The 22,291-nt window shown below is 52.3% G+C and overlaps 1 protein-coding gene across 2 annotated transcripts in view; it reads right to left on the reverse strand.

Annotated features, from left to right (window-relative positions):
• Positions 1-10,471: 10,471 nt before the first annotated feature.
• Positions 10,472-22,291, reverse strand: part of TXNDC16 (thioredoxin domain containing 16) — a 52,098-nt gene continuing 40,278 nt past the window's right edge. For both annotated transcript variants that reach the window (XM_026109112.2, XM_026109113.2), the window contains 5 exons: positions 22,121-22,205; positions 16,807-16,945; positions 16,031-16,191; positions 14,193-14,383; positions 10,472-12,644 (listed from right to left, as the gene is read on the reverse strand). In XM_026109112.2, the coding sequence (XP_025964897.2) occupies positions 12,364-12,644; positions 14,193-14,383; positions 16,031-16,191; positions 16,807-16,945; positions 22,121-22,205 (857 nt within the window). In that variant the 3' untranslated portion in view covers positions 10,472-12,363. The remainder of the gene's footprint in view (positions 12,645-14,192; positions 14,384-16,030; positions 16,192-16,806; positions 16,946-22,120; positions 22,206-22,291) is intronic.

A 22,291-nucleotide genomic window follows, 5' to 3' on the forward strand; every position in this document is an offset into this window, starting at 1 on the left:
GTGACCGAGAGCAAGCGCTGGCCTCCGATAGCAGCTCCAGAGCAGGGCAGAAAGGCCGCTATTTTGCGCACACCCCGAACCTCATCAGCTTGAATTCAGGGCCTCGAAAGCCCCCGGCAGAACGGGCTCGGCTCTGGGCTCGTCCCCTCGCGCCGTGAGCACGGGGCCGTGCCGCAGCCGGGCGCTGCGAGGTGCTCGGAGGGGACAGGTCTCCCCGGTCCCCACTCGAAAGCTCGGCGCGGACGCGGGTTAGGAGGGCCCTGGGAATCCTACGGCTTTCACATGCACAACGGCTTTTTTTCCCCTTTTTTTATTTTCCCTTTCCAAACGGATTTCCCTGAAATGTAGAAACATCCGCAGCCAGCTAAGCTTTGCTGTCCCAGGGGAAAAGTCGCCGATTTGCCAGTTCTGGTGCAGCTCCCAAAGCGATTTTTAGTCTTTAAAAACAAGAGACTAAACAGTGTCAAACTCATGTCAAGCATCTGGCTTTGAAAAAGCCATAAAAGCTGCAATTCCTAGCTGGGCACGGCCGACTGCAAACGCTCCGGCCTCTCCTGCAAACCTCTTTTATTGGGTAGGGGCAGGATCCTGTCGACAGCTCCATGAGCCGAGCTCGCGCAAGGAAGACACGAGATCAAAGGTCCCGGGGTTTCCGGGCCGGTCGCATGCAGCCCAGACGCTCTTAGTCAGGCTGCCGAGCTCCGTGTCATTTGGGTCCCCACCTCCGTAGCCGAGAGCAGCCACCACCTCCTCAGGTTTCGCTGTGGTTCGCCCGCATCTGCCTCAGCTGCAGAAGTTGCCGGTTTGTGGCTGAAATAAAAACTCCTAAAAAAAAATAGAAATGTTTGTTTCTCTAAGCAGCGAGGGCCTTTAATGGTCAAAGCACAAGTCCCCGGGGTGCTCCCAGGCTGCGTTTAAGCAGCCCGGCGCTGCTCGGCAGAAATATCTCCCTGGCTTCTGCTCTGAAAGCATCCGTTGCTTTAGGGACGTGATATTTCTCCCTTGGTCTCCGAGACGAGGCAAACCTCGCACGGAGAGGCAGCGAGCTTGTCCTCAGCGAGGAGAGCCGTCCGCGATGGTACGGCAGGTACTTTCGCTGCCGGCCTGTAACGGCAGATGGGCAGAAACCACAGCGGGGAGGTGGTGTAGCAGCACTTCCAGGCTTAAATCACAGCTGCTGGATGAGGAAGCGGCTTGTCTGCCCTGGGCAGAGGCCACCAGCCGGAAACCCTCCACCGACCACGGGGCAGTGACCTGGAAGGGCTGCTTTGCTTTTTGCGGTGGGTGTGAGGAAGAGGTGACGCAGGGAAGGACAAGGGAAATGGCAACCAGCAGTTAAGACCAAGCTCATTCTTTAATGGTGCGATGAGCAGACGCTGTTTCTGCCAGAAGAGTTGTCCGGACCCCAAAGAAGAGGGACCTGGTAAGGTGCAGCTGGACATGGCCATGGTGGATTTGAGGCCATAATTGCAGAATCACAGAACAGCTGGGGCCGGAAGGGGCCTCTGGAGATTACCTGGTGTAGCCTCCCTGCTCAAGCAGGATCATCAAGACCAGGTTGCCCAGGACCATGTCCAGCTGGGATTTGAATGTCTCCAAGACTGGAGACTCCACAACCTCTTTGGGCAACTCGTTCCTGTGTTCAGCCACGCATCCGGTAAAGCAGTGTTTTCCTGTGTTCAAGTGCAATTTCCTGTGTTTCAGCTTGTGCCCGTTGCCTCTTGTCCTGTCACTGGGCACCACTGAGAAGAGCCTGGCCCCATCCTCTTGACACCCTCCCACCAGATATTTATACACATTGATAAGGTCCCCCCTCAGTCTTCTCTTCTCCAGGCTGAGCAGCCCCAGCTCTCACAGCCTTTCCTCATGAGAGATGCTCCAGATGTGGCCTCGCCAGGGCTGAGTAGAGGGGGAGGATCACCTCCCTCGACCTGCTGGCGACACTCTTCCTAGTGCACCCCAGGAGACCACTGGCCTTCTTGGCCGCAAGGGCACAGTGCTGGCTCACGGTCAGGCTGTTGTCCTCCAGGACCCCCAGGTCCTTCTCTGCAGAGCTGCTTTCCAGCAGGTCAGTCCCCAGCCTGCACTGGTGCGTGGGGTTATTCCTACCTAGGTGCAGGACTCTGCTCTTGCCTTTGGTGAACTTCATGAGGTTCCTCACTGCCCGTATCTCCACCCTGTCGCGGTCCCTCTGAATGGCAGCACAGTCCCCTATCAGCCCCTCCTCCCAACTTTGTGTCGTCTGTCCCTTCATCCAGGTCATTAATGAAGATGTTAAACAGCACTGGCCCCAGTATCGATCCCTGGGGGACACCTCTAGTGACCGGCCTCCAGCTGGGCTTCATGCCACGATCGCAACCCTCCGAGCCCCGCAGCTCAGCCAGTTTTCAGTTTGCCTCACTTATCCTCACTTATCATCAGTTGGTCTATGGGGACATTATGGGAGACGGTGTAATTGCACCAGGACAAGACAGCCTGGAGGGTGGATGCTGAGTGTGGCAGGAGGAAACACCTGCGAGGACAGGGAAGCGGGACAGGGTCATCTGCAGACAAGAGGAAAGGGGAGGACTAGAGGGAGAGAAAACACAACAGGACACCCAACCTCAGGTACCAGCAGACTCCTGGTCTGGGGCTTTGGAGATGTCCCACTTCCAGGAGACATCTGAGGGCAGAGGAGCCTTCTTGACATCAGGGCTGGAGCAAGGGGCACTAAACATGGAAATGGAGGAAGGAGACTGGGAGAGACACACACAACCCCCGTGGCTGGCAGGGCTGCTCCTATGGCTCTGATGTCTCAAAGCTCACATGGGATGAAGCCGAGATGAAGCAAACAGCTTCATCTGCCCAGAGGTCTCAGGGAAAGCTGTCACCCTGTGCACGGCACGGAAGGAGGAACAGCACATGCAAGCGGCCTGCAGTGGGTGGAGGTCTGTGTCGGCCCCAAGCCAGGTGCAGGGACAAGCAGCCGCGCGGGTTGAGGAGATCTGAGATGTCTTCTCTGGAGTGGGGTGCAGCTCGTCTCGTTGGCTATGCAGGGAGCCAGAAGAGGAGCTTGGATGGAGAAGGCTTCATGGAGGACATCTACACCTGGTCAGACAAATCCCTCTGTACCTTCCCCGGGACACGTGATGAGAGGTCCCAGTGCCCATAACCACTAACGCAGAGGTCCCAGAGCCCATGACTACTGCAGCCATCGCAGAGAAGATGCAAGTTCAGCGAAAGCAGGACACAGCGTTTCTCCTCCACGCTCCTCTTCCCACCTCACCCCTCATCAGTACGGTTTCCTCTCCCTGGGCCCGTCTGTCTGTCCAGGCCTTGCTTCCCCCATCCCGGGGCGCAGGAAGGAGCACCGAATCCCATGGCCCCCCCAGAAAGAGCCGTCGGCGCCGCAGCTGCTCAGCCGGCGCTGAGTCAGGCTCCCACGCAGGCTCGCACGCACGGCGCGTCCCCTTCTCCGGCCGCGACCACGCGCTCCGTCAGAGCCCGCCTGGGCGGCGTCGCGCCTGGAGGCCGGCCAGCGCCGCGAGGAAGCAGCCGAGCCCCTCTCCGGCCAGGGTCAATGTGGGAAACGAAAGAAAATTAATAAAGCTGCTAATGGGAAAACCACCTGCCGGGGATGAGCTCCGGGAGCCTTTCAGCTGCTCGTTCCCTCCGGCTCCCAGGGAGGCCCGTTAGCTCCCATTAGCGCTGGCAGACTCTGCCGGGCTGGACGGTCTCCGCGTTGGCTGAACTCCTCCGTCCCATGGCCAGCGTCAGGCGAGCGGGACATGACCAGCCTGCTTTTTGCATTTTTTTGGTGGTCCTGCCTCCCAAGGCTTGTTTTCCGCCCGTTGCCTCCTTCCCCTCTTGCTTGAGGCACGGAGACGGTGCTGGGCGAGACTTTGCATCACTCGGCCCCAGGCTGCTGCGGGCGCCGTAGCCGTAATCCCAGCCCAGCAAAACCTTAGCCTGGGGTGATGCTAATTTTGCAGCACAGCAGTGGCTGGAGCAACCGGGACGGGATGACGCTCTTTACCTGGAGCCTCCCCGCCAACGCTGGCACGGCGCGCCAGAAGCGAGTTTTCACCCGTTTTATGCAGAGCTCCTGCCCCTGCCGGGGCGGGCAGGGCTGGCTGGGACAGATGTGAAGTTTCAAAGCAGGCAGTTTTGAGCAGAGTTAAAAAAAGCAGTAAGCGTGTTTACAAGAAGCCATTCCAGAGCTGCTTGCGTTGCCTGTGTTTATCTGGGCACATTCGTGCTACCAGAGCCCTGGCCGCGTGCGTAGTGGGGTTGGTCATGCGGAGTGGATGTATATATGAGAGGGGACATTTATTTGTCACGAGCAGCTGCTATTTCCTCCGTTCGAGCCATTTTTCATCCAACTGGGGGTGGGAAACCCTCATCTGCAGCAGCGCCGGCTCTTGAACGGCCCCGCGCCGTGACTCATATCTCCGTGAGGACTCTCCATCGTCATGTCCATCTGGCAAAGCCCGGTCTGCTCAGCGCACTTGAGGAAGAGGAGAGCGGCTCATGCGCTGCTGAAGGGCTCGGATGAGTCACGGCGAGACGTTGCACCGGGGTGCCGAGCAGTGCCCCGGGCTCTTGGAGCGATTGCGATTGCAGCCGGCAGCAGCTTTGGCCTTTCTCCCGGCACGCCTGCCCGTCAAACAGCGCTGCGTCTAGCAGGTTCCTCTGCTCTTTATTTCCTCTTAAAATGAATACCCTATGATTACCGTAATAAAGCATTAATATAGCAACGTTCATAATTAACAGTATCTCTTAGAGGGAGGCTGAAGGGCTCCGACGTGGGGCTCGCTTTGGCACCCCGGGGCTCTGCCCTGCTTTATCCCGCGTGGTGGAGCAGGAGCCTGGGATGCCCACAAGGCCCCGTTTGCCCGGATGGATGGTCCAGCACCTGGTGGTGGTGTCCCTGTCCTCCCAGAGGGTCCTTATCGTCCTACGGGGTCCCTGCCATCATAGGGGGTCCCTGTTCTCCCAGGAGGTCACTGTCGTTGTAGGATATCCTTGTAGGAGGTCCTTGGGAAGCCCCGGACATCCTAGGGGGTCCCCGTCCTCCCGGAAGGTCCCTTTGGGTCCCTGTCCTCATAGGGGGCCCCTGTCATTGTAGGAGGTCCTGGACCACTCAAACACTTCATTTCGGGCCAGGCAAAATATTCCTTATTGTGAGCCAGAGCTGGTGCGGGAAAGCAGCCCCATTCTGCCCCTAACCCTAACCCTAACCCTAATCCTAACCCTAACCCTGCCCCTAACCCTGCCCCTAACCCTAACCCTAACCCTAACCCCGCCACCATGCTCTGCTCTGTCCTCTGCGGGACGGGGATGTCTCTGAGGCTCCCAGGCTGCTGCAAGACCCTTTGAGCTCTCATCAGACCCATCAGCTATTTATTCTTGGCAGTAGTTAAGCGGAGAGGTGGGATTTGAACCTGAAGATGATGAAGGGCCGATTCCTGGGAGAGAAAAAGGCGCCCGACCGCTGGCTCGCAGGTTCCTGCATCCGTGGGCTGACGCAGAGATGCTGGTTTCACCTCCTCGGCTGCAGGGCCCGTGAGGACGGGGCGTTTCTGCAAAGCTCGGCCGAGGGAGCCCCACGGACCCCACGGGCCGGCTGCAGGTCTGGGGGGGCTGGGGGCTGCCACGTCCCTGCTGCCCCGGGCTGGCAGCTCTCCTGGGCCGGGGCGCTGGCTGCTGCCCACGGACATCATCCCAGCTTTGCTCCGGGCAAAAATAACTGCTCGCAGTTATTTTGGGGCAGTAACCGCCTTTCCAAATATTTATTTTGGTGTTAGTGCGTGGGATGCATCCCTGCATGGGGGGGTCCCACCTCTCCCCACGGGCTGCTTTTCCCACCCACCACGAGCCAGGGTGGTCAGAGGGTCGCCAGAGCCCACCAGCATCTCCCGGGGTCACCCAGCCCTCCGAACCGAAGGGCTCCCATTCCCGAAACGGCTGCTCAGGACTGAGCCCAGGGGGCAGAGGGAAGACCCCAAAACCTAAAACGCGGCGGGACCCTGAGGACTTCCCCGGGCAGGAGCAGCACTGGGGCATGGAGCAGGGCCGGGTGAGGGATGCTGCGGTGTCCAACCCCAAAGAGCCCGTGCCGGCCTCGGCTGCAAGGGGCAGCAGCTCCCCGGCGGCACCTTCGCCCCCGCTGCGGTTCCCGGTTTTCGCTCTCCGAGGATGCCTGCGACGCGCCCAGGGAGCCCAGCCCGCCGGCTTGGGCAGCTGCCATCAGAGAACGGCATCACCCTCTTTGGCGATAGGATTATTTGCGTTGCGAGCGAGCCAAGAAATCCCCGGCCGACGGAGCGGAGGCCCTCGCTGCCAGGGCTCCGGGCCGGAGCGGGGCGGGAGCCTTCCCAGCACGGCCCTGCCGGGGAACCGGCCCCTGCGTTGCCACCGGGGGCTGAATCACGGTGTTGCAGCTGCAGCTGGTCTTTCGACACGCGAAAGGGATGTGGCAACCCCTGGGCTATTAATAGAGCCGGGCTGCTCTGCGAGAGCCCCGCGCCGCGCTGGAGGAGGGCAGTCCTGCGGCGGAGCGAAGCCAACGCCGAGAGCGGCGAAGCACCGAGTTTACCTAAGGAGAGGTTGGGTGAGCGGGGAAATAGCGCGCCGGGGAGCAGGAAGCGCAGCGGTGCCCTCTCCTCCCTTATCGCCTCCGATCCTCGCGCCCGCTCCGCCGAGCCAAGCGGGAACAATGAACAAGGAGCCCTGCGACGTGGCGTCAGGGCACGTGCCACCCTGCAAGAGCAGGGAGCAGCTGCCCGCCCGCAAGAGCAGCGAGGTCCCAGCATGGACACCCACCTTGGGGACAGCAGGACACCTCAGCCGTGGAGCAGTCCCAGCGGGAGATGCTGGAGAAGAGCATCTCTTCTTCGTGTTGGGAAGGGAAAACAGGGAAGAAGGCAGGAGAGGAGGTCGCCTGCGCTGGTGGCAGGTTATCACAAGATGAAAGGCAGCCCGTGGAGGTCACCTGCTCCCTCGCACATGACGCTCAGCCCGTACCAGGAGCGCGGCTGGTTTGGGCTGCTCAGGCCTGGCTCCATCCAGAGCCCCATCCGGGAGCAGGGAGCCAGCTGTGCCCCCGCATCCCTGAGCCCAAACGCTGCCCAGGACCCTCCGCAGCGTGGGAGCCCAGGGAAGGAGCCCCCACCTCGGGCACCCTGCAAGCTGCCCCTGGCCGTGTGGGGTTGGGTGCTGGCCCCTACCTGCCTCGCCGGGCTCTCCCTTGGGCGTCTCTGGAGCACAGCTGTATTTTTAGCAACGGAAGCACCAGGTAGAAGAACCACCCCATGCAACGAGGAAACCCGGCCGGCTTGACGGACCCCCGTTATCTCGTACCCCAGCCCCATCCTGCCCCGTGCCCTCCCGTCCCCGGAGCTACGTGAGCACGGCCCCTCTGCCCATCTTCCGCCGGGCCAACGCTGCTCCAAGTCACCTCCCTTCCCACCCCCAGACGGACGTGTGCCCGTCTCCAGATTCCCCCCCGATCATTCACCAGCACCCTCCCCTCGCCGGGCAGGGAGCAAAGGCGTCGCGGGACCTCGGCGAGCGGGTTTGGGTCTGACGGTGTCGACTCCGCAGTGCCGCGGGCATCGGGATCACAGCCGCAGGGGACCAGAGTGGTTTGTGTCACCGCTGGGAGACGAGACGCTCCCATCCCAGGTGCGGGCTGGCAGCCGGCTGCCTGCCTGGAGCCTCTCCGGCCGAGGCTGATCGCAGAAGCCTTGGCAGAAGAGCTGCCTCCCCAGCCCGGCTTGGCTCTCACCCGGCCACCGCGGCTCCCCGGCCGCTGGGAAAGTCCCGCGGGCAGGGTGGGTGCGGGCCGTGCCCCTGAGGCTATCCCGCGGCAGGGCTCGCGGCCAAGCCGCGCTGGGGAGGAACCTGCCCCGCGGGCTGGCGGCCGGGAAACCACCGCTGCCAGGCCCGGCTGGGCCAAACAGCCAGACTGGATGAAGCAATTGCTCCCCACCTCCTTCCTCCCTCCTGCACCCGGCCGCACCAGATGTTCCCTCCCCGCTTGGCAGCAGGCACCAGCGAGCGTGAGAGGTAGGAGCCAGCCCTCCAGTGCTTGTCCTGGTTCACATCCCGGCAGTGCGACTGCCAGCGATTGCTGGCGCAGCTGCTGCCTGAGGGCCGGCAAATGTGTCCTTCCCATGCCTGGCTCCTGCATCGCAGCCTCCCCTCTCTGTCCCTTCCCACTGCCACGGGGTCTGCGCTTCGTTCCAGGAGGTGACATGCTCTCATATGTGCCTCCTCTCTGCTGCAGCCCCAGCGTTCGCCACCACACCGCTGTGTCCCTATCGCACAGCTGCACGGAGAGGCTGGCCACGGAGCGATGCTGACCAGGAGGGGCTGCGGCCATCAGCGGTTCAGGGCACTAAGGCTGGGAGAGGCAGGGAACAGCCCATCTGGAAAACTCACCTTCTGCCACAAGGATTGAGACCATCCAGGGAAAAGCTGCTGTTTGCTTGGAGGGCCAGAGAGCTGGGAGAAGCGACGTGATTGCTTCCCGATGTCCCACGGCTTGGAAAACATCCAGCAAAGCCATCAGTGAGAGCAGGTGGGAACGTGCAGGGCTCCTGAGTCAGCTGGCACAGAGATCTCAGCACGGCAGGCAGAAAGGGAACCTCAGTCCTGGATCCAAATCCCCAGGGCTTTCAAGCGGTTCAATCCTGTGCCACTTGGCCAAGCAATGGACCAGGGCACCCTCCCTAACCATTTCCCTATAATCTCTTTAAACAGGGAAAACACAACACAGCCTAAGCGTGACCTTAGCGCTGGCAGCGAGCACTGCTGCAGCAAGCTTTTCTCATCCCTAGCCAACAGTGATGGGTCCTCACGAGTCCCAGTCAGATCACAGCACATGGACAACAGCATATCATTTTGGACAGTAAATTGGCTTTTTTGATTTTAAGGTCAATCACATAATCCTTTTTTTGTATATCATAATTTTATCTTCCGATCAATCATTGACATTTAAGCATCCCCTGAAAGGCTCTCAAACAGCAGTACATGCAAACATGCAGCTTTGTCACAGTGGTGAACAACAGCACATGCAGAGTTTGGTAAGAAGCCATAAGTACTAAATACTGTATCAGTCAGAAAATCTAACACTTCTTCAGATCAGTATGTACCTCCCTAGCATCATTTCAGCAGACAAAGCTGTGGTTTACCAAAAAGGACTTATTTTTTGTGCTAAATGGTTGGAAAAGGAGCTGATAGCATCAGCGTTCATTGTGATCTTGTCTCTCTTTAACATTAACATATGCTGAGACACAACGAAGTTGTAGATACGCACGCGGTCCTGCAGAGATTGCTGGCCTCCTTCCATTCCCCTGATGTGCAGTGCGTGCAGGAAAGGGGTCATCTTTTCAGGCCTGGTGGGACTCACTCTGTGCCTCACAGCTGCTCCTCAGGACTCAAGGGCTCTTCTTCCTTGGACTCTCTTTTCACTCAAGGCCATAAACACCAACTGCACTGTTGAATATTTATTTTCACATTGCTATTGCTGTAGAACCACAGCTATTAATCATGCAGGGCTGTTTCCTCCATCAACTGAGAGGGCTGTAACATGTAGACGACAATCAAACTGTTCCCACTGTTGGTAACATTTGTCCCCTGCATGTACACATCCTGGCACATATGTACCTTGGCAGGTTTCCTCCACGCCCTAACTGCCTGCTTTTGTACAATTAAAAAGACGTTTTATACTTAAAAAAACAAACTCAAAGCCAGGCCCATGCAACCTGATGTGGTCTGGAACCGTGACCTACACCCATGATCACAGCCAGCAGCTCCATAAAACACGGCTGCCGGCCAGTTCAATGCTGCCAGCAGCAAGACCCGGACAAGCGCGTCCCTTCCCCGAGTCACGGCAGGCACCTGCAGCTCCCAGCCACAGGGACCTGCCAGCTTGGCTCATGGCTCCTGACACTGCCAAGGACTCTCGGGGCCTCAGGGCCCTGCTATTGATGTGGGAGCTGAACCCAGCAGAGCTGAGATTCTTTGGCCCTTCAGGCTTGCTACAGCCACCGCCCCGAGAAGCAGGCATCCTCTCACCCCCCAGGCAGCAGCATCCCTTCGCAACCTCTATGGATACCTATTTCCTGAACCCGCAGTCCTCCAGGATGAGTGAAATAGCACTATCACAGGTAGCGATTTTTCCCCTGGAAAAATTCTGCCCAGGCGTAACTGAGATGTGGCACTGACCCCTAGTGACAGGCTTCTGCCCTGGCCCTGCACGGCTAAGGTCTGTGAGAAAAATGAATTGCAGCCAAGTACAGTAGGGATCCGGGAACACTCCTCGTATTGCACAAAACTTGCTTAAGTAGTCCTTCTGCTGATGAACTTCAGTGGGCTGAGGGAGCCATTCCTGTAAGTGTGCTTCCAGCCCTGAACATCCTGCTCCAGGACATCAGATGCTCCCCTCACTGCAGTGCTGCCGCAACCAAAACAGATGCAGATTAAATGTACTTTAGATATAGTTTATTTAAGAAATTAATTATAATCTTAGATACCACACTTCACCTGAACAAAGTGGGAGAGTGATGCAGTAACGGGGAATGCACCAGTCACATCATCAGGGACAGTACTGGAAATGACCTACCTACAACTCGTGGAGCATGGTACAAAGACCTTATGCAGCAAAGGAATGATAGGAACTCACAGAAGTTCTGTTTCTGCACTGATCTATTCCTTCTCTGAGGAATATTCAGCTGCATAACAGATTCTGATCTGCATACTATAGATTGTTACTTTAAATACATACAGTTTGGCTCTAAGCCTGACATTAAGTACAAAAACGGTACGTTTCAATTAGGGGCTTCAGGGAGAGCCCAAGACTGATGATCTATTTCTGGGCATTGCAAAATGCTTCCACCAGGCGGGCTGCTTGCAAGACGGGAAAGACTTCACAGTGCCCCAAGCAGTTCCTTAAAATGTTTGTTTTTCTTTTTTCCTCCCCATTAACTTCAGAGCCATAAGGAGGAGGATCCAATTCTCCCGGCACACCTCAGTGGTGTGGAACAGAGCTGGTGCTTATTGAAGGCAACGGGAAGACTGTCGTGGACATCAGCAGGATTAGACAAAGTTTCCCTCCGAACACACTGCATTCCCCGGACCACATGCCTTGCTCGAAAGCTGTTCTGCAAGGTCAGGCCCTCCAGAAAGGAATTAAAGGCCTTTTGCTGTCCCAGGGATATGAGCGGAGGCCAGAATGCTGCTTCCCCGGGCACTGAATCTCCCAGTCTAAACAAGGATGTGAAACACAGCTCCGTCTCATGTTGGAACAGCCTGTCCCCAACACTGACAGCCCTGCTCTTCATCTTCCTCCCCTCATTTCTAAAGTGCTCATCTCTCTGCAGACCTCATTCCCTGCACCATCCTCAGCTCAGGTGAAACCAGCCTCACTGCTGTCACCAAGAAGAAAAAGAGCAGAGGCTTCAAATAACCCCCTGGGCTCGTAACCACGAAGGTGCCAGCATTGAGCAAAACCATCTTCCAACTCACCCGTCCTTGAGCTTTGCTAGCAAATTTTGTGTATTTGTTCTTGGTATTCACAGCTGTCGTGATGACCTGAGTTCTGGATCTCATAATAAAATCACCTCAGCCAGATTCTCCTGTTATGCCTGAGAAGGAATATGATCATGAATTCAGTTCACCAAACTCAGGTGTAAACACAACTGTGTGCCAGTTTAAACACCGCAGCCACAGAGTGAGCGGTATGTTTGCCTTCACAACTACACACAGTTCCTCTGCAGATTTAACGATTTCTTACGAGCAGAACTTGTTGACACAGATAGTTCAGTAATGCCTTAGTGGAGCCAAGGCAAGAGAACTGTTCTTCACCCTGGAACCACTCACAGTCTTCCTGCTCAGAGGTAACCAAAGCATCTTTGTGAGATATACAGTGACGCAGGGAATGGGCTGTGCTGATTCAACTTCTTCAGCATAATTTGTCGTGCAGACAAGTCTTCAGCACGCAAAATGAGCTCACTCTGCCTTTCCACTAATTACCAAGCAGGCAGAACTACTTCCTAGCAACCTCCATGGGGATCTGCTGTCATGATTTACCATGAAATGCAACAGGAACAGCACATAGGAGGGCCAAATTGTGTGTTGTACAAACACATTTCTGGTACCAGAAATGTGTGGCATGGCAGAAGTGCTGACACATTGTGACGGGGAATGTGTCTTCAAACTGAAACTTAAGGGCTGTTTTATCCCTTCACTGCTAATTTGACTGCTAAAAACACCTCCCTCTCTGTTGCAGAAGGCTCACAGAGGACTAAGACAGTGAGACAGTTCTCTGGGCACTGTCCTATAGCCTCTCACTATTTGCCATAGGCGGATCTCTAGCTCTCACAGCTCACTGTGTCTCTTTTCCCTTCCTGCCAGCCTTGGGGCTGTCCCCCGCAGGTCCCTCCCAGGGGACTGGCCTTTCTCTGCTTTCACCCCGGACTCCTTGGGCTGTTCCTCTCTGACTGAGGCTTTCTTTTCAGAGCTTTTTGGCTGCTGCTGCTCCTGGGTGTCCCCATGGCTGTAGGAGGTGTGAAGGGTGAACTCAGGCACTGCTGTCTCCATCATCTGGAGGAAATTGTAGGCAGGGAGAGGTGGTTTCCAGTCTTCCTCAGATAAAGTACCTGAGAAGTGAATACAGTCAGATGTTAACAAGTTAAAAGGTGGTGACATCTCTATGCAACCCACTTCATGGATATTCTCATTTTGAAGAAATCAGGGATTTTTCACTCTTCCAGCAGATGCAAAATAAAAGATTATTTCTTAAAGATCACTCTTTTTTTCTCCACATCTAACACCACCACTCAAATCAAACCAACTGCAGGTGAACAAACATTCACTGGAGCTGGCCAAGGCTCATCTTCTCAGAAGCTGGTCCCTCCACCCTCAGAGACCCAAACTGTGAAGTTTACAAGGGGCAACACTCTGTGTCTCTCCACTGGTGGGTGGATTGTTCATTCAGACCTCAAATAACAGTGTTAACGACAGAGCATTACCATCAGGAGAGAGAGGAGACTGCTGTCTATCCACAGAGAAAGCAGTCCCATTAAATGAGGATGCTCTCTAATTTTTGCTTTTAAGACTGATCACACAGTTCACAGTGGTTAAAGACTTAAGAAAGGAGGCTGTACTGGCTGGTACAGCCCTTGGTCACGCAATGTGCTGCTCAACTGTCAGTGTACCCCTCCGACACCCCAGAAGGCTGGAAAGCTGAACAAGCCTTTAGCAGTGGCGATGGAAAGAGGTGTGGGAGGGTTGCTGGCTTAGCCACTAGCCAGTCATCAGTCATATATCTGCGTGTTCCCAAAGGCTAACTTTAGCCTAGGGGAGCTTGTGTCCCTACGGCAAAGAGGGAGGCTCTCCCAGAACGGACTCAGAGTCAGACCCAACATGGAGTGTTCTGTGTCACCTTCTCAAGGAGCCCCTCCAGCCCCAGTGCCTACAAACAGAAGAGCCACTGGGGGAGAGATTGGGGTCCATCTGCCCAGGATCCTGGCACTGAGAGCGGCCAACGGCAGGGTGTATGTGACAAGCATATGGTGATGTTTCCTCACAGTGTTCTCCCAGCCATTTTGGATTTTCTCCAGGTCCCAAACCCTTCGGTTGCACCTTATCGCCATGGATAACACACTAGGAAGGCATATTTACATTCCCTACCTCCAAAGTTTCAGCAGACTGATCAAGGCAAGGTAGACAGTGAAAAGCTTCACAACACAAGCCAACCTTGTATGTCCCAATGACCACAGCAAAGCACCAGCTTCTTTCCACTGTCCTGTCCAAAAAAAATGCTGGGAGAGACCTACAGAGTATTTGTTTCTCATGCTGACAGCTGGGAGTCAGGAGATTTTTTGTTAGCAAGCTGTGTTCCAAAAGGTTAGCTCTCGGCAATGGGAGAGCACAGCTATGCTTGGTGATTATTACAGGGAAGAGATGTCGATTCAGAACTATTCATGCTTGGCTCTGAACATTAAACAGTCCTAAAGCAAACTCATGAATATGGGTATTCTGTTCTGGCTGGACTATTTGTACTTCTCCAACTCAAACTTAGAATAGCTATTTTTTCCATCATTAAATTCCGGGACAGACAATTTATTGCACGTAACATCTTCTCATAAACAGACCAGGAGCTAACAGTGCATGCTTAGGAATGTTACAAAAGCTTGTCCACTTACTGCTGGGAATCTCCAATCCTGCTTTTAGCTTCTCCAGCCAAGACAAGATATTCATTTCAGAGAAAGACTGGTCTGGTGGAAACTTGAATACTTGACCTCCTGTGTGAAGGTTCACCCAGATAAGAACAGGCAACGAAGGCAAGGTGGCAAAATATGCCTTCAGGACCCCGTGGCCCACAGGGGTGTTTTTCCTGTGGAAAAGATGAGATGCAACTTGCTGACCAACACTTTGGCGGCACAACATGAATGAGAGCCAAGCAAACACCAAAGCCCTTGGAAAACATCCAGCAGAGCCCATGAGCACAAGTTTTGTCCATGAGACAGCTGCAGAAACTCACGGCAGTATTAGGAGCTGAATGAGTTAAAAAAAACAATTAGCCAACTCTAATGGAGAGTGAGTGGACAGCAGATTAGATGTGCAAAGAAATCCTCTAGCACCAGGAACAGCTGGGACAAATTCTGTAGGAGGGTGTGAAATTTCCTCCATGAGAAATTTTTAAGAGCAGGTGGGACAGGAATGATGTGTCCAGGAGACCCCACCATGGTTAGCCCCCACCGTGGCTGGCCGTTCTCTCTGCAAACAGAAGTGCTGGCTGGAGACACTACCAGATCCCCCCAGACCTGCTACTGTCACCACCCTGCAGCTGCAACAAGTCAACAGTAGACAAAAGGGATATGAGGAGCTAATAGCAGGGTGTGCTCACGCAGCCCTGCCCCTTGGCAGCCACGAGGTAGTTTAGTACAGCCAGTAGGCAGAGACAAGGAGTCGGAATGGCAACACCCCAAGTGACATGGACAGAACCAGAAAAGGACATCTGACCAAGATGGAGAGAGGGCAAGTACAGGAAAAGGATGAGTCCTTTAGGTACTATTTTCAGGCTGAGCGATGCACAGGTTCTGAGTTGGCCCTCACCATGGGAATATGGTCTTCCTTCTAGGATTATGTTACCCTTTCAAAGCCATGGCTGTATTCTGCCTTCTCTTGTGGAAATGCTCTTTTGTCCTTAAAAAGACCAGCTCTTTTTTTTTCAGTAAAGGAGAACAAAGGCAGATGTGTAGGTGGGGAAATTCCAGGGGCTCTTATTTCTTGCATATTACTGGCAAACAAATTGTCCTCTCTTTTAAGTGTGTGCATTCCCCATTAGTAAACTTCTGCCCACGCTGCTAGATGCTTCCCAGACTTTGAAGCACATTATGATTAAGTCAGCGAGGTGTCTCTGGGCTTGGACAAAATAACTGGAGACTAAAAATTGAAAATGCACTAGGGAGGGGAGAAATAAAAAATATTCTGTCATCTCCTACAACTTCTTTTATTTCTTAGCTCCTGTATTTGTTTTGTTTCTTGATTATTTTCTAAGCCTGTCCTATAGGGCTTCTTCTAGATGTCCCTTCTTCTGAAAACTTTCTTTCCCTCCAATCAACAACCAATAATTGCCCTGTTGTGCTTCCTTCTAATTGCCTATGGCATAATCACTTTAAGACACTCAAAAGGGGCAAATTTACTTTTTTCTCTCATGTGTGACAAAATACAAAAAACTCCAGAACCAAGGTCAAGCTACCATGCAATACCCCTGAGAACACATTACCCTACTAAAAGTTATTTCTGCCATCATTCAACTTTTACTGATTTTACTTTGTGGTCCTACTTTGCAGCTGTCCAGAATACACAGTGAATCATCGCTAAATGATTTGGACTCCCAACTCATCATGATTTCAGACTGAATAATCACATTACCAGCTAGATAGTGTTTTGAGTAATTGCAGACTCAGTTTTCTCTTACCCTGAAATGCCGAGAGCGAGGTAATGGAAAGAAACAAAGAAGTTTTTGCACACTCACAAGTTCAACCAGCAAATCACAAATGCTTGCTGGGGTCTTCCTTTTGCCAGCTTCAGCATTTCCTTGCTTTCCATTTGACCGATGTCACCATCGCTAAACATGATGAGGAAGGGCTTTCTGAGTTGTAAGTAGTGGGGCAGATTTTGCACTGTGATTTCTGGCTGCAAGAGATCAAAACAAAAAGTTGGGGTTTACAGGGAGGGGAGAGCAAGACAAAACCAGCCTTCTTGTTCTTACATGCGTGGCAGCTGAGCAAGGCTGTAGCGTCCATGTTGAATGCAAGCAGCACAAGCACAAATGTGGGTGCTGGGATCTTGGTGCACTCCACAAATGTCTACCCCGAACCCTGCCCTTCAGGAGCCACCTGTGAATGAGAAGCAGGATATTCTGGAGGCACGGGTGTGAGCAGAGAAGCAGGGCAGGCTCAGCTCAGCTCCCCATGGCATGGCTACAAATAACTTCTGAAACTCGTGTGCAAGAGGCAGGAAGGAGGCCCTGTAAGAGGCCGACCCAAGGCCATAGGGTGGGTCTGTGGCAATAAGCACATGCCAGTCTGCTGACTTCCAGGGTCTTCTCCCACGGGACCACACTGCAAACAACAGATCCCTGACCAGACTGCCTGATCCAACTCACAGTGAAAGGTTAAAAACAAATATAACTCAACATGATAGAAATACTGAAAAAACATATTTATTTTGCACAGCTCCACACTAAAATCAGCACTTCTGCGAATGATCTCAATGGAAAAAGGTCACTTTTTTTTTTTTTTTACTTACGAAAATGTCCAGCAATTCATATCTGATCATCTGCACAATGTCCTGCGCATTCTGTTTGGACAAAGCAATGCCTTCCACACTCTGACCTCTACTCCTGGCAAGGAGGAGGGCTGGAGGAGAAACAGCGTATTTACGGGACCTGAAAAAGAGGGACTGTTACAACAACTGAATGGGGGGTCGGGCACACACTGAATCTGCTGTACACAGAGCTGGCATCCTCGGCGTTAAAAGCTTTGAAGGGGATGTGGGGGAGAGAAATGGTGCTGTTCAGAGGCACAGACCACCTGCAGGAAGGAACAGCCCCGAACAGACCCTAACTGCCTCCCCTCAGAGGCAGGCTCTGCACATTGCATTTTCCATTGCTCCCTCCCCAGGTCCCTCCAGGCCAGATTTGAGCCAACAGGGAGAGATGTGGCTGACATGTATCCTCATCCTCGTCCGAAACAAGCACTTACCTAGCTTGCACCACACACTAAACATGCACAAATGCACACACAAACACCACTTTCTTCTGCAGAGAAACATCAGCACCTAAATTAGAGGAAAAATCTAAAACACCACAGTCTAAACTATTTGCTGGCACTTGCCTCTCTTCCCTTTTCACACCTAACATTAGGTGGCACAAACACCTACCCAGTGCTTTAGACTGCCTCCCAAGGCAGGCAAACACAAGACCTTAGAGACCCTCTGACGAACACCAAGCTACATGAGCTGGGCTCTGCATGCTTAAATTTCAGCCTCTGAATTTTGGCTTCGCGAACATGGGCTGTTTTGCTGAAGCCCAGTACTATGCTACAAGAACACGCATGGCCTGTGAACTTCCTCCGAGCAGAGAAATCAGTTCATTCCTCGTTCCCCAATTTTCTTCTGGTAAAAAGGTTTGAGGGTTTTTAAAGAAAAGCTGAGCAGGTGGAAAGAGCAAAAATAAGAGAAGTCTGAGCAATGACAGGGCATGGGCCACATCACGATGGGAGAACAATTTTCTGGAAGTTAGAGGAACTTCAGTCCTGAAGACTCCAGATGTTAGTGCCTGGAGGAAGGGTGAGACAGAGGAAGGAAACTGCCTCAACTGTTTTTTGGGGTGTTTGTAGCTTATTTTTCAAAGGCTGCTGGTATTTTTTCAAAGGCTGTGACACCAGAATTGCTGGGGAAGTGAGACCATGGGAGACGTGTTTTGACGATGCAGAGCTAAACCCTCTCCACTCTGCTGACAGCATTGTACCGGCAGTCTCAGATGTAGCTGTGTAGGTCTGGTCCCATGACAGGTGAGCGTTATGGTCCAGCTGCTACCGGAGCAGGCCAGGTGGCTTGTTGCAGCAGACCGCTGAACAGCACTACCCACCCTAGGTTGTAAAAAGCCTAAGAGCAGCTTCTTAATCTGTTTGGAAGTCAAGACTTTAGCTGGAGGAAGGGTTAGTCGGGTACGTCAGGGCTGTTGGCTTTGAACCTTTGTGAAGGCCTCTGAGGAGAAGCATCTGCTCACAACCAGTGCCCACAGCTGCTGAGTCCTGTGAGCTGCTGACTCCAGAGCATGGTGTGACTGAACCAAAGACGAGTCTCAGGGTTCAGGCAGATCAGGTAGTTTGGTACAGCCCCTACAGAAATGGGACCATCGCAGCCTCCATAGGCTGAAGAAACAGGGTCTCCAGACAACAGGGCTTACTTAGTTCATTGAGCTCTTTCAGCTGGCCACATCGTGAGCTGAAGCTTACTGGCGTTTATGCAGTGACAAGACCAAGCACTGCTCTTGTTCCACCCTTTCCTCGACTCTCCCATTCATTCAGCTCCCACTGGCACCTGCACTGGAAGGCTGTGCTCTTTGGCTTCAGTTACCATCGTGGGTTCTTTTAATGAACCAACTCCAAATCAGTGTGATTGCTCACAGCAAGATCAGACACACACAGCAGCGACCTCTCTATCAAATACACAGAGTGGTTTCTTTTAAAACCAAGTCTTCAGATAAGGGAAGACAGGCTTGTTGCCTATCTCAGCACAAAGAGATTTGGGGACATTTTGGGCTGTGGAGGTGGGGAGGCGGAAGGCCTTTGATTTCTGTTTTGAAAGTAATCTGGTCCGCCTTTTCCTTTTTCCATATGAGAAAGATCTAACACAGACTCAGCCTACTGCAGAACAAACACTGGTTATTTTTAATGAAAGGCAGCTCATGGAAAAATCATGTTACAACCAGTTATATTTCCCTCTGCGGTTTGCCCAGGCAAAATCAGTTTGGACACTTATTTTAACAGTTCGGAATGCGACGGAGATGATTGGCTCAAACTTGCTTGGTGTTTTGGGTCACAGGGTCACTAAGCCAGGCAAGTGAAGATTACTGCAGACAACATGTTTCCATGCTTTTTGACTCATACCTAGGTTTTTCACTTCCCCCATGACAACACTCATCCGTCCGGAAAAAAACACACCCACTGCAAGTTTTTCAGGGGTATTTTGTACTTCTGACTTCCATAGGTCTTAAAGAGATACAGGAGTTGCTTAATACTGCCAGAAAACCAGCACATTCTCCATCTAATAGCAAGAGTCTACCCTGAAATCACTTCTTATCTTACTGGTAACATAGCAACTGGTTGTATTGTTGCTTGTTACAGGTCTCTATTCATACAGTAGAGGTCTTTAGATGTGCAATCTGAGACTTGCATTTAAATATAAAACATCTGCAAACAAACACTTGGCAGGGGTATATGCCATCTAAGTATAATTACTTTATTCAGAGCATTTCTTCCTTAACATCTTGTTCATAGTTACCCACTGAGTAGCTGTTTGCTGAGCAAACAGTTTTACTAAGAACATTTTTTGTGTATTTGTAGCCTTCCTCCCTGGGTAGAGGGAAATGTGAGAAGAACGGTTTCTGTCTCAGCTTTCTGTGGCTTAGGAGCCACAAACATTTCCTCCGTGAGAGCTTAACAGAAGAATAGCTTTGCTTTTCTTAAGAAGGGAAGTGAGCCTGGCTCTTGCATAAGGCATTCCTGTAAGTGTTTACTTTCTACTTGCATTGAGAAGATGACCATCTACAGTAGCTTCACCCACAAATCACAATTAAAAACACTTTCCATGCAGCCAAAACTCAAACTTGGCAGAATGAATATCCATATAAACTGTATTAACTATTCCAACTAAACAGGAGCACGCTCTAGATTATTGCTGTAGCAGGAGGATGGAGGTATATTCTCGTACGTGTCGTTGCTGACAGAACACAGGCCTTTTCTATTGGTGTCTTTTTGTTTTGTAAGATCACCCTGACTTCCGTCATTTTTTCCATCTATCAGCTCAGCAGAGATGATCAGGGAAGAAGTCTTTCAGTCTCTGGGCTCACGTTTTTCACCCTGCTGTTGCTGGTTCTGACTGCTGTACCTGAAATTACCCAGTGGTCTCCCACTCTGGTGCTGAACAGGGCCTGGCACGACCTCACTTCTAAGATCTGACCAGGGCTGGTGCTTTGAGCTCAGTTTAGTTAATAGAGATGTGGTAGCAAGATATTTACATTTTTGTTCTCCAAGCACATCAGAAAAATGCCCTAGTGTCTCATCAAACACAGTAGAGTTGCAGCACATTTGTAAGAAACTAATGAAGAAAACTTATTTCGCATTAATGGCTGTTACGATTCATACTTGGACAAAACGCCAAGGACCTTCTGAGGTTTTTAACTCTGTCTTGATGGCTAATTCCTGATGGAAATGAAATACCAGAACAATTTAAAGAACCCCTCTGGATCTAGCTCCATCTTGTAGGCACTGAAGTATCTCTTACAGTCTGATCCAAAGCACTTAACCCCTTGCTGGAGTGAATCTCAGGTATAAGTGCATGGACTGATACATGCTCAAATCCCATTATCTCTAATTTTGCCTAAAGCTAAGGTTGATGTTCTTATTCAGTTAGGAACTGGACAAGAAAGGCTTGACTTCACCTTTACCATATTTGCAGGAGGAAAGCTCCTACACTTCTCTGTGATTTTTCCTCCAGAAAGAGGGTGCACCCAATCCGAAGCTCCATTTGGAAATGGTGGTAATGTTTTGTTCCTGCCAAGGGGAGGGAAATGAGTGGTCACATCTTTCAAGAAAAATACAGTGTGAGATTGATTGAAGAAATGATAGAGAAGATTTCTTCCCTGGGATTGGCAGCTGCAAATATCTTGCAGCCAGATGTGAGTGTCCACAAGGGAGCTGGGTGAGACAGAACGGGTTTAACACCTTTCATAGTGCTACAGAAAGGCAGTCTGCCCCACGCCACAGCAACTCCATGGGCAGAAGGTGTTTATCTGAGGGCTTTCAACCCAGTTTCCAGCACCCAGATCCAATTCCCACTCCACCTCTAGCCAAGAACTTCTCGTGATACAGCCTGCCAGCATTCACAAGCAGCATGCAACAGCAGCATCTCTTCTGGCTGCTGTTGGCAACTGGGGACAACAATCGGAGCAAGACTTGCATTTACACCTCTGGCTTTGCAGTAATCCCCTTATGTGTCCCCCTGGCCCCAGCATGCACTTTCAGTTTCAGGGCAGCGTAAAGGCAAACAGAAGGCAAACGGAATGCAGAAAGAGGAAGAAAAAGACAAATAGTAATTCTTCACTTATTCCTGATGGAAAGAGAAGGGCAGAACTTCTTTTCTTCCCCACACACTATCTCTAGAGGATACCACATTCTTCTCTCCATATAAGTTTGGTCCTGTTTGCATAGGGAACACAAAACTTGCATGTGGGACTGGCAGGGCTGGAGGACTGTCAATACCCAGAGGGAGCTCGAACAGCAGGAAGGGAGATGATTTCTCATATCAGGGTTAAATGAGTTGCCTGTGGACAGGCAGTATATCAGTGGCAGGGCCAGGCTACATCTCTCTTTGACTGGGTCCTGACCAATCTTCCTTGAGGGCTAAGCCATTCGTAGCTGTGTGGGGCTGATGATAACCACAGACAGCGCAGCAGGTTCTCCATAGCAGCAGACTTCAAAACAGCCATGCTGCCCACTTTGCCCATGCCAGACACCCTGGCAAGCCCAGATGCTACTGAGAGAGGTTTGGGGGTAAGTATGTGCCGAGCCACACGCACACACACACACACACACACCAGCAGCAGCAACCACAGCTGCGAACCATCCCCTTCCCTGGCTAATAGGAACAGCAAGCCCGGGACCTGTTCTGTCTCACATGGCATCTCGTGGAGAGATGACATCATGAAACCATTCAGATATGGCAGGCAAAGCAACCCCTGAACCCAGCATGGCAAGTAATACTTCCTTTAGGCAGTGGCTTTCACAAAATGCAGATCAGTTTGAATTCTCACTCAGTGAAAACACAAACAACTTACAAAGCCAAGGCATCATCTTCAAAATACATCCCCAGTGTTACATGTCCACTTAAGATGTTTCCTGCCTCCACGAACGCTTCCCTGGCTGTAAAAAACAGATACATAAACAAACAATAGAAAGATAAGTATCAGCTTCCTTCTGCAAATCAAATCACGGCATCTGCATACCCT

Source organism: Dromaius novaehollandiae, chromosome 5 (assembly GCF_036370855.1).
Source record: "Dromaius novaehollandiae isolate bDroNov1 chromosome 5, bDroNov1.hap1, whole genome shotgun sequence".
Taxonomy (NCBI): domain Eukaryota; kingdom Metazoa; phylum Chordata; class Aves; order Casuariiformes; family Dromaiidae; genus Dromaius; species Dromaius novaehollandiae.